Source organism: Chionomys nivalis, chromosome 11 (assembly GCF_950005125.1).
Source record: "Chionomys nivalis chromosome 11, mChiNiv1.1, whole genome shotgun sequence".
NCBI classification, from domain to species: domain Eukaryota; kingdom Metazoa; phylum Chordata; class Mammalia; order Rodentia; family Cricetidae; genus Chionomys; species Chionomys nivalis.
In genome coordinates, this window is record NC_080096.1 from 37,517,918 (window position 1) to 37,532,959 (window position 15,042).

At 42.5% G+C, this 15,042-nt stretch overlaps 1 protein-coding gene across 5 annotated transcripts in view; it reads left to right on the forward strand.

Moving 5' to 3' along the window:
* Elavl4 (ELAV like RNA binding protein 4) overlaps positions 1-15,042 on the forward strand; it is a 136,524-nt gene that overhangs the window by 81,012 nt on the left and 40,470 nt on the right. For all 5 annotated transcript variants that reach the window (XM_057784279.1, XM_057784277.1, XM_057784282.1 and 2 more), the window contains exon 2: positions 7,614-7,854. In XM_057784279.1, coding sequence (XP_057640262.1) covers positions 7,614-7,854 — 241 coding nt within the window. The remainder of the gene's footprint in view (positions 1-7,613; positions 7,855-15,042) is intronic.

Here is a 15,042-nt window from a genome sequence, read left to right on the forward strand (position 1 = left end):
GCATTCTACACTGGGATTGCATTGCTACTCTAAGCTTTTCTGGTCTATGATGTGGGATTCCCCTCTGTATACTGTGAATATGTTTTAGTATCATTGGTTAATAAAGAAGCTGCTTTGGCCTATGGCAGTGCAGAATATAGCAAGTGGATCTTCCAAGCAGAGATAGAGGAGGAAAGAAGGTAGAGTCGGAGAAGCACCATGTTGCTGCCTCATAGTAAAATCTAAAATAATAGAAATGGGTTAATTTAAGATGTAAAGGTTAGTTAATAAGAAGCCTGAGCTAATAGGCCAAAGAGTATGTAATTAATATCAAGCCTCAGGATGGCTGTTTCATAAGTGGCTGCAGGAGCTGGTGATCGGGACCCAGTGGGTGGAGAGAAACTGGTCCAGAGAACCAGCGGAATGGAGAATATTTGTAGCTACAGGTCTAACTGCCAAGCCTGTTTCCTGGGTCTTGGTTTTTGTTTTTCTTCCTGTCCATTTAATAATACTGATGTCTTTCATTAATAATACTTGTACAGGGATTATCTGTATGACAATTCATTGAGAGCAGGTACCATTTTCATGCCAGTAAAATCAAAGGATGTCAAGGGTAACCAGGCTCTACTTTCTCCCTCATTAAATGTGGCTAGAACAAGGGTGTAGAGGGAAACCTAGTGAGGACCTGGATACTCTTAATCCCAGTTTTCTTGACTAACTGTTCTCGCCCTTGGTATGAGGAGTAGGTCAGTAAATGGAAGAAGTAAGACCGGTTTCTAAGCTTACTGATCAGGAAGTTAAGAGAAAAGCCTTGGGCTGGCAAGATGGATCAGTGAGTAAAGGCATCTTGTCACCAACCCCCCCCCCCACACACACACATACAGTAATAAATGTAATAAAAAAATTTGAGGGAGAGAAAAATGTGCTTTTGCTACACTGAGGGACTGGAAAATTGTCAGAAGGTTAAATAGGAAGACTTCATTTAGGAGTTTTCAGTCTAGCAGCAATAAGTTGTCATTCTAGGGAGGAAAGACTATGACATCCAACAGGTGTCTGCTACATCCATGCCAGCCAAAGGTTTAATCCTCTGCCTGAATGAATTTGAGGTAGAGATTAAAAAATAGAATTGCAGTTTCTAAGCATAGTGGTTTCCAGGGCCTAGACAATGGGGAATGTGGAGTTACTGTATAAGGGACACAGTTTCAGATTTTCAAGAAAAAAGAACTCTGAAGGTGGACTGTGGTGGTCCAATGTGAATCTACCTGATACAAATGAATTATGCACTTAAAATAGCTAAGTGATGGATTTCTTGCTATACCCATTTTACTGCAAGGAATTTTTTAAATCTGCATTTGAAATAATATCCAAAGGTATGCCTGGTATATAATAGATGCTTCCTAAGTGACAGCTTGTTCTGTCCTCTTTATGTGTATAAAATGGAGATGATATTTAACACAGGTGGCTGTGTTTTGCAGGGATCCAGGGAGCTATTGGTTACATGAGGTTGTTCATTTATTCATCCAAGTCTTTTATTAACAACCTACTTATTATCAAGCCTTGTTCTGCATGTAGGATGTAGATACTACAATAAGCAAGGATTATGATCTCTATTCTGTGGACTGGAGAGTTCAGGTCACTGTTCCTTGTGAGCAGTAGATTGCCAGACCCAGAAAAGCCTGGAGTCAGGTCTGCTTCTGGTCCTCTGTTCACGTGCACTGCTAGAATATGCCCCCTCAGCACCACAGAAAAAAAGAAGCAAGTCTTCCTTTGAATTGCTATTCCTGTGTTGTCAAAAGAGTAAATGAGGGACTGGAAATATGACTCAGAAGTTAAGAGCACTGGCTGCTCTTCCAGAGGTCCTAAGCTCAGTTCCCAGCACCCACATGGTAACTTATAACCATGGCTAATGAGATCTGGTTCTCTCTTCTAGTGTGCAGCATACATGCAAACAGAACACTAGAGATAGATAGATAGATAGATAGATAGATAGATAGATAGATAGATAGATAGATAGATAGATTAGACAGATAGACAGACAGATCTTTTTTGAAAAGAGTAAATAATTGTGGTGTCCTGGTGATCCAATCCCATCTCTCACTTTAAGTAGTAACCTTGAGCCAGTCATTTCCCTCATCTGGTTCAGTCTCCTCATCATTGAAATTATGGCACTGGGCTTGTGGTCACTGATGTTCTCTGACCATGGCTCCTTGTCTGTATGTATATATTTCCAGGCCCTACCTCAGAGCCTTAGCACATCAGGCCTCCCTCGCTGTCCATCTAACATATCCAGATCTAACCATAACAGAAATAAACCTTTTTATGTGTGAATGATCCGTTATGTTGGGGAAGTAGAGCTATAGGTGGATTAAATATTCTGCGAGGCAGCAATGGGGGCAGCACGAAGGGCAGAGAAGATACCCGCCTTGCCCACCAGCACCACGCGTGGGAGTGCCTCCAGAAAGGCTTGTGCGGTCTGTTTCTCAACTTCCCTGCGAGGTAAACAACCTGGCGATGATCTGGTAGCTGTGTGTCTGCAACCTTCCCTCTTGCTTGTGTTACATATATTTTTGCAGAAGAGTGACGGGAGGGGCGAGTGAAGGTGTCGAGTGTAAGTAATTAGTCATTCAAACCGTCGACATTTTCAATGGCAGGATTTGAGTGCCTACGTTATTGTGCGCTGCTCTAATAGTTTATCCCTGACATTTTCTGCCTGTATAATGTTTCTTAAAATATATCAAGGGAACATAAAAGATTTAATGCCGTGCTTTGTGCAACCATTAGAGTTGGAAGTCAACTGAACCTCCTCGAAGCTCTATCCTGGATGCTGACAGCAAATTCTGTTCTTAATTGCCATTCAGAAGAGAGAAGGAGGGCAAACTAGGGGTTTTGGAGTCCGGTCTGCTGTGAGACCCACCTGCACAGAATGTTTCACTGAAGTACGTGTGTGTGTCGAGTAAATGATATATTTATTTGCAATGAAAAGCCGGTACTGCGAGAATGTCATCGATGTTTTCCTGAGAAAGCAGGTGTTCTGATTTTGCCTAGCCAGCTTCTGTGCTTGTTTGAGGATGGGCTTCCCACCAGATGTGTTTTTGTTACCTCTGGTCCATTTCCCAAAGTAGAGAACACAGGTGTCCTCCCTTTAGTAACCTTAAAATGCTGCAGTTTCATCTCCACGTTTTCAACATCTTTATCCCTTAGTGACTTCTCTTATTTTCAGGTAATGTTTTCAAAATCTTCATTCATTCAGAAGCCAGATTTAATGCTGACATTTTAAATTCCTGATTTTTTTTTTAATCCTGTGATGCATTCTGGAATAAATCATTAACACCAGTGAGGGGTCTCTTAACATGATCTACACAACACAATTCCAAAGTTTTCTCGGCTTTCAGACTGCATTCTTAGTGAAAATGCTGTGTGTGTGTGTGTGTGTGTGTGTGTGTGTGTGTGTGTGCATTCTCATCAGTTCTTCCGGATACACAAGAATAACTGTTTAGCATGTGTTTGCAGAGAAAAGAGAGAGCCACCTCTACCACACAAGAATAACCTGACCTAATTTATAGCTGCCGTCTGTGGAAGTAGCTCAATGGTGAACGCTGCATTTCATGGCACTTTTTCAAATGTTAGGGTTCAGCTGGGGTTGTCTAATATGTGATAGGGCTCCACTCTGGGAATTGGTGTAAATTAGGAAGCCCACATAGGATGTAAGGCGATCTAGACGCTGAAGGAGGAGCTGAGTTACTCCGTGTAGACTTGGCACTGCCCAGGGCTCTCTGGAACAGTTTTACCTGTAAGAGGCTGGCGTGGACCAGTGCTTTCACCACATGTCCGTCTGTGAGATGAGCATCCAGCAAATGAAAGATGAGCCTGCTAGATGTCTCTGAGCATGCTTCAGTGTGACATACATTTTATATATTCCATCAGCACCAGAAAAGCTGCCGTGACCAGGCTGTCTTCTTGATGTCTTTGCTGGAGCTATAAGGAAGATAATGTGAGAAAGATCATTAGCAAAAGAGGGGCGCCACAGATTGTGTAGCAGATTTGGGGAGGGTAGTTGAAATGTGGGGTATGGTTAAAACAAAATTCAGAAGCTGGGTAGCTTTGAGGTTCTCTCCAAGAGTCCTCCTAAAATGCATAAATTCTGATTTTCAGGTTCATTACCTAGTTGGCAGTGTTCGCTGTGTGGGTTATCTGGGACACCTGACTTGAGGAGGAGTGGTACAACACAGAAAATGGAGGCACTGCACAGGCCCACACAGTCCAAGGATTGCACCAGGGGAGACTTGCCTCCCAGCCAGGGATTCTGATGGTGCCCTTGTGACTTCATTTCCAGCACGCTCCCCAGCAACCCTTACTCTTCTCCTTGGCCTAGGCTCAAGGGTAAAGCAGCTGACTAAGCTGTCCAGGTATAGTTTTTACCAGTCTTGAGGACAGACTCAGCTAAAATTCTTCTCAGAAGCCTGTCGCTTCCTCTTTGTGGCCTGTATCAGCTTTCTGGTGCCCTACAGTTGACCTGAGGCCAAGAAGAAAGTTCTGGTGGTGTGAGAAGTAGGGATACCTAAGTTACTTACATGACGTAGGTAAAGAACCTTAGACAGTCTGCATCTTCCCCGAGCTGCTTTTCTTTGGCTCCTCTCAAGACTCCACGGTTTTCTTCTGGTTTCGTTTCCCATATGTAACCATCAAAAGAGGAAATAAAGTGACAGTCACCTGTGCTGGAGATGAAGGGAAAAAATAGTTAGGATGCCTCTAAGCACTTTGTGTTCCAGACACCGGTAGATAAGAACTCTCATTCTAAAGGTGGTGGTGCCTGCTGGCCGTTGTTCTAGCTCAGCAGAAAAGGCTGTGGGGCTCAAAGCACTAAGGTGACCCACCTGAGATCACTGGCTAGTGAGTAACCCACCCAAGGTCACATAGCTAGTGCGCAACCCACCCAAGGTCACATGCTAGTGTTTGAACTAGAATTTTAAGGCAACTTGACTCAAAACCACATTCCTATGTGGATAAGGTGACTCACCAGGTAAAAGCACTTCCTCCCAAGCTGGAAAGCCTGAATTTAATCCCAGGAAACCACACAGTAGAAGGAGAGAACCAACTCCTGCAAGTTATCCTCTGACCCCACATGTATGTCATGGTAAGCTCACACATGCATGCATGAACACACACACACAACATATATATATGTATGTATATGTATATATATAGTTATAGTTATTAAAAAATGCTAGCCAGGCATCACATGACTTATGCCTTTAATCTTTGCATTTGGGAGGCTGAGGCCAAAAAATCCTGAACTGAAGGTTAGTCTGAGATACATATATGTGTGTAGATACAAAAAAAATTGTAACAAAAATGCTCATAGCAACACTGTCTCAAAACAACATTAAAAAGAAAGAAAAAATATTCCTTTTTACTACACCACTCTGCTTTAGCTGATAAAAATGAATAAAAACAGAACTTTATAAAAAGTCACCAAATATTGAGAAGAATGTAGAACAGCCAAAATGTTCATTCTCTGCAGGCAAGAATGTTAAGTTTGGATAAGCACTTTGAAAACCCAATGGCAGTACCCATTAAGGCTTATCATACATATCCCTTATGACCCCAAAATTGGAATCCTAGAAATATGTGTAGATATACCAAAAGACATGAGAGCAGTACTTATGCTAGATCAGAAGTAGAAGCAGCAGATGAATAAGACATGTTAATTACATACAATGGGATTATCTGTGGCGGTGAAGAAGAATGCCTATGGCTATGTGTAACAACACAGAAAACACTTTAGATGAGTGATAAACCACAAAAGAGTACATGTGGTACTATTATGTATATGCAGTTTGAAAAGGAGTATATTGAATCTATGGATTGGAAGTTATAATAGTAGTTATTCTTATTTAAACAATGAGGGGCAGGGCAAGAGGATTTCTGCCATCCTGATCATCTTCCATCTTATGACCTAGAGGAAATTGTCCAGGTCTGTTCACTTAATAAACACTCCTGAGTTGTAGCCTTAAATTTTATACATTTATGACATTTTTGTTATATTCCATGAAAATTTTTGCCAAAGAAAAATATCCTTTGGGCACGCAAACAGTAATATCACTGAAGGAACTGGTTCTCAGGGGTTGGCTATACTGGTTTTCCTAAGCACTGAGATATAGAACATATTAGGGTATGAACCCTTGCCCTCTTGTGAGAAGTCCAGTCAGGTGGGGCAGGCAGCATGACCCTGGTAAGTATCAGGGACTTGTTTTCACCAATATTCAGCTGCCGTGTAGACGTCATCTCCCTTCCTACCATTTCTCAAGACTCTGTATCCCCTTGACAGACATCACAGAGCTGAAATTTTCATCCCCAGTAGTTGACGGCAATTTCAAAGGTGGTAGGAGCAATATCATGATGGACAGTGGTTTAGTTAGGTTTCTATCGCTGTGATAAAACCATAAACAAAGGCAGGAGAACAGGGTTGATTTGGCTTATACATCTGGATCACAGTCCAGTGAGAGAAGCCAAGACAGGAAGGAACTACAAGGGGGATATGGGTGGTCTCTAGATGGGGCCAGAAAACCCGGGTGCAGACCCAGAGTCTGCCCCACTTTTCTAACTTACTCCCTGGAACGTTAGCTGCCTTCTGGCTCTGTGGTTTGATGATTTTCCAGTTCTTTCAGCCTGTGCAGGGCATCTTCAAGTCCCACCTTTCTGTGCTTGATTTCACTGTTGCATCTTCTCCTGTGCCCTTTCTCTAAATCCCCTTTTCCAGGAAGCAGGGATAATTAAATGCCTGTAGCCTACTGAAAGTTCCTAAGGATAAGGAATCAATGATTTTATTATTATTATTATTATTGCATGCTTCCTGGGACAGTTCAAATATGTTTAATTAGATATTTAAATAAGTATTTATATTAAGAGAAAGTCCTCTTGGAGTACTATGTAAGAGCCATACACTATGCCAGATCCAAAGGTGAAGGCCTAGAAAAAAAAGTTCTTGTTTGTGTTTTTGTTTGTTTTATTAGAGACCCCAGTATGTGGGGGGGGGGGGGACAGTAACAGAATGGCTGGATTTTTTTTTAATTAGATGATTTTGCATCCTCCCAGAATGCACTCACGAATCGGAAGTTTGATCAGTGTTTAAGCGTCAGTGCAAATCTAAGACCTTCACATATGGAACAGCCCCACTTAATTTAATGTCGTTTTATTTTATGAGATAGTTAATAAACAGGTACTGTATTTGATCTTATGAATTTAGTCCTCTATATTTAGCTTTTTCAGCTTTAATGGAACTATAATTTTAATCATGATTATTACTTTACATTTTAATTATAATTTGGTATGGCTTAAGTATACATTTCTGAGAGTGATTGTATAATGAAAACAGGAATTAGCTTTTCATTAACAAAATAATGGGAGAGTTCCCACTGCATTCTAGTCTGTGTTCAAAATCTAGGGGCTGGCCTAAAAATAGCTAGAGGAGCTGAACATCCTGGTTAAAAACATGCTTCTAAATCAGCAGTGTTCACAACCCAGTCTCTTTGCTCCATCTTGCCTCATCTTGTTCCCTTTCTTTTCAGCAAATAAAGTAAAATCTAAAACAGACTTTGTGTCTTCTGAGATTTCAAAATATTTTTTTTATTTAGATAATTAGCACCATGGAGCCTCAGGTGTCAAATGGACCGACATCCAATACAAGCAATGGACCCTCCAGCAACAACAGAAACTGTCCTTCCCCCATGCAGACAGGCGCAGCCACAGATGACAGCAAAACCAACCTCATCGTCAACTATTTACCCCAGAATATGACCCAAGAGGAATTCAGGAGTCTCTTTGGGAGCATTGGTGAAATAGAATCCTGCAAACTCGTGCGAGACAAAATTACAGGTATGCTCTTTAACATTAAGGCTGGGGATTTACAACACACAGTGTGTGTGTGTGTGTGTGTGTGTGTGTGTGTGTGTGTGTGTGTGTGTGTAACAGTGCATCTGAATGCCAACATCACATATCCCATGCAATGATTGCATGTATACATGCCACAAACTCATATCATGTACACACATGTGCATCACAAAAGCCCCCTTGCAGACTATCTGAACTAGGAAACAGATGAAGATTTTCAAGTGTGTTTCCCCTTTATATGGACTGGTCCTTTGATTGTATACTCATTTATTTTTGATCAGCTGCCACTACTCTTCTTTCTTTTTTTTAAGACAGGGACTCATGTGTCCCAGGCTGGCACAAAACTGGCTGGATAGCTGAGGATGTCTCTGCTTTCTGACTGCAAGGATTACAGGCATGTACTGCCATGCCTCGTTTTATGGGTGCTAGAAATAAGGGCTTCAAGCATACTGGACAAGTGCTCTACCAACTGAGCTATGTCCCTAGCTCCTCCTTTGTTTGCATTTTAGTCCTGAGCTCTGCCTTCTGTCTTTCCTACCCTGTACTCTACGCTACTTTCATTCCTTTCTTCTGTCCTCAAACATTTGGTTTGTATGTGCCCAGTTTTCTTCCATATGTCATGACACATGTTTTAGAAGGGGGCCAAGTGGAAGGATGACAGAATTGCTCTTTGTCTCTGAGAAGAACAAATCCCAAAGATAGCAGGCGATGCTAGATTGTAAATACTCCCCAGATGAAGGACGATGCCTAGTGAAGATACGTATGGGAAATAGTTTATCTCATACGTTGGTTCATTTTGAAGATGGTCTTTAATTAATTGCTTTCTTCTTGACCTTGTGCTTAAACATAGAGCAATACCCCTACCCCCAAACAACCTCAGTAATCAGGATTTTAATGTTTGTCAGACAATTATACTATGCCTGTTTGGGGAGAAAATTCTCTATCATCTTATTGGAAGTGAGAATATCTTCCTTAAAAAATTAATGAGCTGCATAATGAGGGCGGCCAGTGAAGCTGCTCCTGGAGTGCTCCACTCGTGAAGTCATCGCATTAACCTGGCGGACTTCAGCTTAACTGACAAACAACTGGCTTGCACATGAAGATGGAGCCCTGTGATTTGATCAGGATGTGATATCGGCTCCGTTTTAAGCCAGGTGCTACAGCATGTACATGCTCATGCAAACAAATCCATCCTTCTATTCTTCTAATCCACATGGAAATGTGCCCCCTTTATAAATTAAGTACAAAGCTAAAAATAAGTGCTGTTTATTACAGTGCAAGTCACACAATCCCCCAACACAATTTATTTAGCTGTAAAATTGGAAAATGATACTTATCTTAAGAGTGTATTGTAAGGACGAGATGAGAGACTGGCTGCGTCACACCTACTAAGAGGACTGTTCAATAGGAGGCTTCAGTTAGTGGAGGGAGCTATTTGTGAAGAGGGAGCCTTAACGGAGCATGGTCCAGATAGAAATCTTATATCCAGTCCTCCTAATGGGGTCAGGCTTTACAGATCTTAGCCGGGTGTATTCGATCTTCTAACCTTTAAATGCCGGTACTTTCATAAAGCCAATGTTTAGATTCCTTGAATAATCTTTACATAATGGGATGATAATTCAAACCAAATTAAAACCAGTTAACCATATGATTCTGCCTCCCACTCCTATATAGAAGTTGTATTTTTGGTTTTGCCTTACATTCTAAATAGGGATTCTGCCGGCTATCCTGGTGAATGGGTATTATTAATCACCTTTTCAGGAGGGTTCCCTCAGAGCAGTAGTGAGATTTTTTAAAGTACTGATTCATGGTGTTGTTCCTTGTTTTCTGAAGACACGTGTTTAAACAAGCAGATTCCTTTACTGAAAGAATGCTAATTTGGTAGTTCACCGAGTGGATTTGAATAGGAGTGACAGCTTCGAAGACAGCCTTTAATTTGGTATACAAAACCAAAATTGTCAACTCTGGTTTGTTTAGCACCCTCTCCAGCACAAGCAGAGACATACAGGAGCATCTGAGCTTAAAGATGAAGCTTATGGGTTGAAGGCAGAAATACAATTCGGGCATAAATTATAATTATGTAATTTTTTATTTCAGGCAAAAATTTTATTTGTAGAGAACTTGTGGGAATGAGGCTGGGAAATATAGAGAGAGCAGAGATATTTGCCCTCATTTGGTAGCAGTGTTTAATAAAAGTAGAACTTATGGTTGTAAAGAGTGCTTATTAAATTCTTCATTTACACTACCTAATTAATTCTAGCATTTTAAATTAACAGTGGAACCGGTCCCTGCTGTACCATTCCATAGCTGCAGCGTATTTCCTCCATCCACCCGTTGTTCAGGTTTAATTGGCTACGCTAAAAGTCAGAGAAGGAGGGAGAGATGGGGCTGTGGGAGGTAGGAAGGGAAGGCTGAGAATCGCTCTGAGCCGAAGAACTTCAGAGGCTCGCGTTGGGCTTCAGTCCTAGCCCAGGTCGGCAGGAGTGAGGTGTCACACCAGACAAGTGCAAAGGCTGCAGCCAGTCCAGAAGTCAGGGTGAATGACATCATAGGTATTTTTGTTGCCCTGATTTCTAACATCCTGGTCCCCCCTTTTCCTCCAACACCTCCTACAGATCTGAGTGCAGCCCGATCCTGTGAAGTTTACAAGAAATTCTAAATATCCAGTGGGAGGATTAGGAGGGTGGGAGGCGACAGAAAGATAAGAATTTAAGATTAAGATTTCCCAGCCCCAAGCTACTCCCTAGGAAAGATGGCTGGGGTCTGAGAAGTTCAGCTCCCTTGAGAGAGAGTGACTCCGTTGATGGCGTTAACTAGCTGAAGGACTTCTGCTGTGGGTCATTATTGACTTCTCCATGTACAGATGCACAGAAGAAATTTGGTCATAGACTTGAGTGACTGGGGGCACCACTGAGCACTGGCTAAGCACTGGGCAAACCTGTGGTCATCACTACAGACCACATCTTCCATTTGTTTAGGTAAGGAAACTAAAGGCAGACTAAATCACTTCTCCAGGCAGCACAGGAATCCCCTAGAGCTTGGCTTTATTCTGGAGCACGTGCAGAGTGAAGACCATAACCCAAGACAACACTGTGTTCTTCCAGGGAGAGGCTGCTGGATGCCCTCTGGAGAACCTACCTAGTGCACCCTGCCCCTAAACAAGACACCGTGTACAAAGGGAAGCATGGATAGCACTGTTTGTCATCCACGCGGGACATAATCAACCTCCATCTCTTTTCAAAGTTCAGGCCCATTGTCTGAGAGTCCCAGAGTTCAGAGCCCCTTGCAGTGTTTCTAGACATCTTTGTAACTTACTAAGTAATGTCCTCTGAGAAACATTGGATTTTTCATTTTGCATTAGGAAAAGACACTTTACTGGGTACCCAGGAGATAAAGTATACAACCTGGCATGTTTTGGGGTATTGCCATAGACACATGATGTCACAGAAAGCCAAGTCTTGGCTTTTTCCCCTCCATCTACCTGCTGCTAGGGAGAAAGGGAAATCTCACATGACCCTCAGGGTTCAGTCGAAGAACAAGCCTGGGTAGAAATTATGTATTTCTCATGGACTTCTGAGAATTCATATAGGTTCCTAGTTTTTTTGTTTGTTTGTTTGTTTGTTTCATTGCCTTTGACTTTTGTTCTGCTTTACTTAATCCAAATTTCTGTATGATTGGCATTTTTAGGGGAAGAAACATACAGCTTGGCTAGGACAGAATTAGGTGGTCTTATGCCAGCCCAGCTGGGATGCCAAGTTTATCATTAGAAAGGTCTATCTTGTTACTGCTCCACCCCAAAAGGACTGATGAAGAGGGGGAAAAAAACAACAAAGTCCTTAGAGGAAGCTGGGGCTATGGCTCTGTGCTTAGCCTATGTAAAGCCCTTGTGTCCAAGCAGCAACAACAACAAAACCTAGGAAGGAAGAAGTTTATATGAGGCAATAGACACCTTTGAGCTGCCTCATCCCAAAGAGAAAAGAAAAGAAACCACCATCTCTACTTGATGGCCCTCTCCTTATATCTGCCCGGGAATAGCTTTTAAGAACAGTGTTCTGTCCATTTCAGACAAGTTGGAACTCTACAGGAGTAGAATAGGGCAGTCCAAACTGAACACGGCTGACTACAAACTGGATCTGTCTAGACTGGTGTACGGACAGACCCTAAACACTCAGCGCTTAAGTAAAGCAGATGTGCTAGCTGGGGCTTTGCAGAGATTAAAAAGACAGAGTTCAGCTCTGGGCAAAGGAAAGAAAAGCAAAGAAGCAGAGCTGACATTCAGGTGAAGAACAAAAGCAGCTTCTCCTCCTCGGTGCTTTGGCCGAAGGAAGTATAGCTTGAGCGGAGGTGGCTCTTCAGAAACCCTGGTCTACTAGGAAGCAGCATTGCCAGATGGACTTAAGTGTGTCAAAAATAAGCGTGACTTCTCAACACCAAATTTAATCTATCACTTCATTTTTTTTTCCTTTATAATACATCTTTGAGTTAATATCCTCATTCAGGGGCAAAAGCAGAACAAGTAGGTAAAAGCTCACAGAACCCTTTGAAACACTCGGGGCACTGAGATGAATTCTCTGCTGGCAGCATCTCCGCATCCGAATTTGCATCTCTAATTTAAAAAGGGAACCAACTCTGTTTTGATACAGCGACATGAGAGGTCTGGGGGTCTGTGAAGGCCTAGGCAGCCTGCGTGTCCCTCAGCAGGTGAGATGGGGATGGAAATCCGCAGTAGCGAGCCTTCTGTATCCGAGTTTCCAGGGCAGAGCCCGGCTACAGTATGGGCTAGCAGATAGAAGGGAGAGGAGAGTCAGGCTCCAGACTTGTTCTCTTTCACCTCTGCTTCCAGGGAACTGGATTTGTAAGAACACCATCTCCAAGATGACCACATAAACAAGATAAGGTTCAGAAAAAAATAAAAACTACATTCTGAAAAGGTTTCCAATGTACTGCTATAAAAGGAAACCAGCCTTTAGATGAGTTTATTAGACTAATCTTCTGTCGGCTCTAACAAAGACAAGGAATAGCTGTTGAGTGTTTGTGTGCCGTATGCACCTGAATGCTCTTTCTGGGCGGGGGGGGGGGGTTGTAGCAGCTCATGGATGAGTACACAGGCGTCTCTTGGAGAATGTCAGGGCTGCCACCGTCTAAAAATCACCTTCAAGGCCTCACTCAAGCTGCAGCCAGGAGTCAGAGCCTAGTGTGATCCCCAGCCTCCTTTGCAGATGAAATCTGAAGTTGGGGGTAAATAAAAAACTTGTGTAAGTTGAGTCACCCTCCCAGTGCAGGAGCCAAGACTCGGATCCAACCCTGTTTCACTCAACAAGCCAGTGCCCACCTAAACTCAAACCTCAAGTCGTTTCGGTATATACAAGGTTTTCTGAGATTATAATACAATCACATCATATCCCCATTTCCTCCCTCCAACTCCTGCCATCTGCCCCCACCATTCAAATTCACGGCCACTTATTCAATGAAGCTGTTTCATAGTTTAACTTCTGATTAACTCCCTACTTGAAATGCCTTTGGTTGTGTTGGAAGCTGCCTTTGTGTAATTAAGCCCAGGCACAATTAGGTATATCCAAGAAAATCCCAAGATATTGCTTATCTTCGTGCAGTTTTCTTACAGGCACAGGAGAAGGGTAGTTGTCACTGAGGGAAAGAGTATAGGAAATAGCATTTGGCAGCATGTTTTGCTCAGATTTGGAAAGATGCAGGGTGCCAGGTCTCCTGCACTCAGAAGGAAATCGGGCTGATTTGTATCGGCTGTTGCATGTGTCACCTCCCTGCAGTCACCTTACACATGTGCCACCAAGAAGAATAAAAGAGGTTGACATGTTGACTTGGAAAAGGTGTTGACTACTACTGAAGGAAGTTAATGGGAAATTTTTAGGTGTGGAGAAAATCTGGAAGTCTACAGGGATGGCAAACTAGAAGAGGAGCCTGCCTCGTGAGGAACAAGACTGTCAGAACATTAGGTGTGGACAGCAAGCCATGTAATTATTGTGCCTCTTACCCATCCACCAAGGGCAACCAGAGACCTTCCATTGTTTCTAATTAGAATTTGGTGGTTGAGTGGAGCCGCGAGGCTGGGTCTGTGCCAGCACATCAGGCATCTCTCAACAGTTGTTGCTGTTGTTCTTGTCCTTGTTTTCCCCCCACAAAATGGCAGTTGTAAGGATTACAGACCAGCTAAGGTTTCTTTTGCCTCCTGGTTATCTTCCCCTTCATCCTCCCTCCAAATCTGACAGTTCTGCCCTGATTCCAAACTTAGATAGGAAAATGTCCTCTCATCCCCGGAGAAATGTCTCAATGGCTTTTACCTAGGATGTGAATCAGGCCTGGGTATTTTAAGGAGTTTCTATTTCTGTGCTTTAGCTGACTGTTTGGTTCATAAGACTAGCTCCCTGTTCACCCAGCATCTTCTCTTTCTCCTAACACATGTACACAAATACATACAAACGCAAACACACTCACACACATGCACTCACATGCACATTACACACACACACACACACACACACACACACACACATCTCCGTACAATGGCCTGGATGATTGCAACTAAGAACTAAGCAGGAAGATAATGTCAAACTGAAATTTTTGCACATTATCTAAAAATGTAATTCATCAGATTCAGGGCAGGAAGAAAGTGCCTTCCAAAATGTGTAAGGGAAATTCCTTTTCCTGTCTTTTGAAAGGTATGGTAGTGGTGATTTCTTTCTCAGCCTGCCCCACCCCCATTCTGCGCCACCCCCATTCTACAGCTCCCCTAGTCTCATAACTGATGAACTCTGTGCCTGTCTTTATGCCTCATGAGAACTGAACATCTTTCAAGTTGCTGTTTTGGTTTTTTTCTACAGTACTGAAATTGAGCTTTGATGGGGAAGATATTTCTAGATTGCAGAAAAGATAAAATTTAGATAGAGGCCATCTATCTGAATAAGGCGTTTTACACTTGCGAAACATTTTCAATCAGCCAACAGTATTTACTTAGTGTTTACTCTCTCAGGCCACGTAAATGTCATTCTCTCCCCTGTCTTAAAGCCTTTCTAAATTATGAGAAAGTCCAAAAATAGAAGACGTGCTACTCCAGGGACAATGAGCGGGGCAGGACAGGACATTATAAGGTCCTCCATTAGCCCCCAGATGTAGAAGAAGCAGGTCTTCTGAAGCATA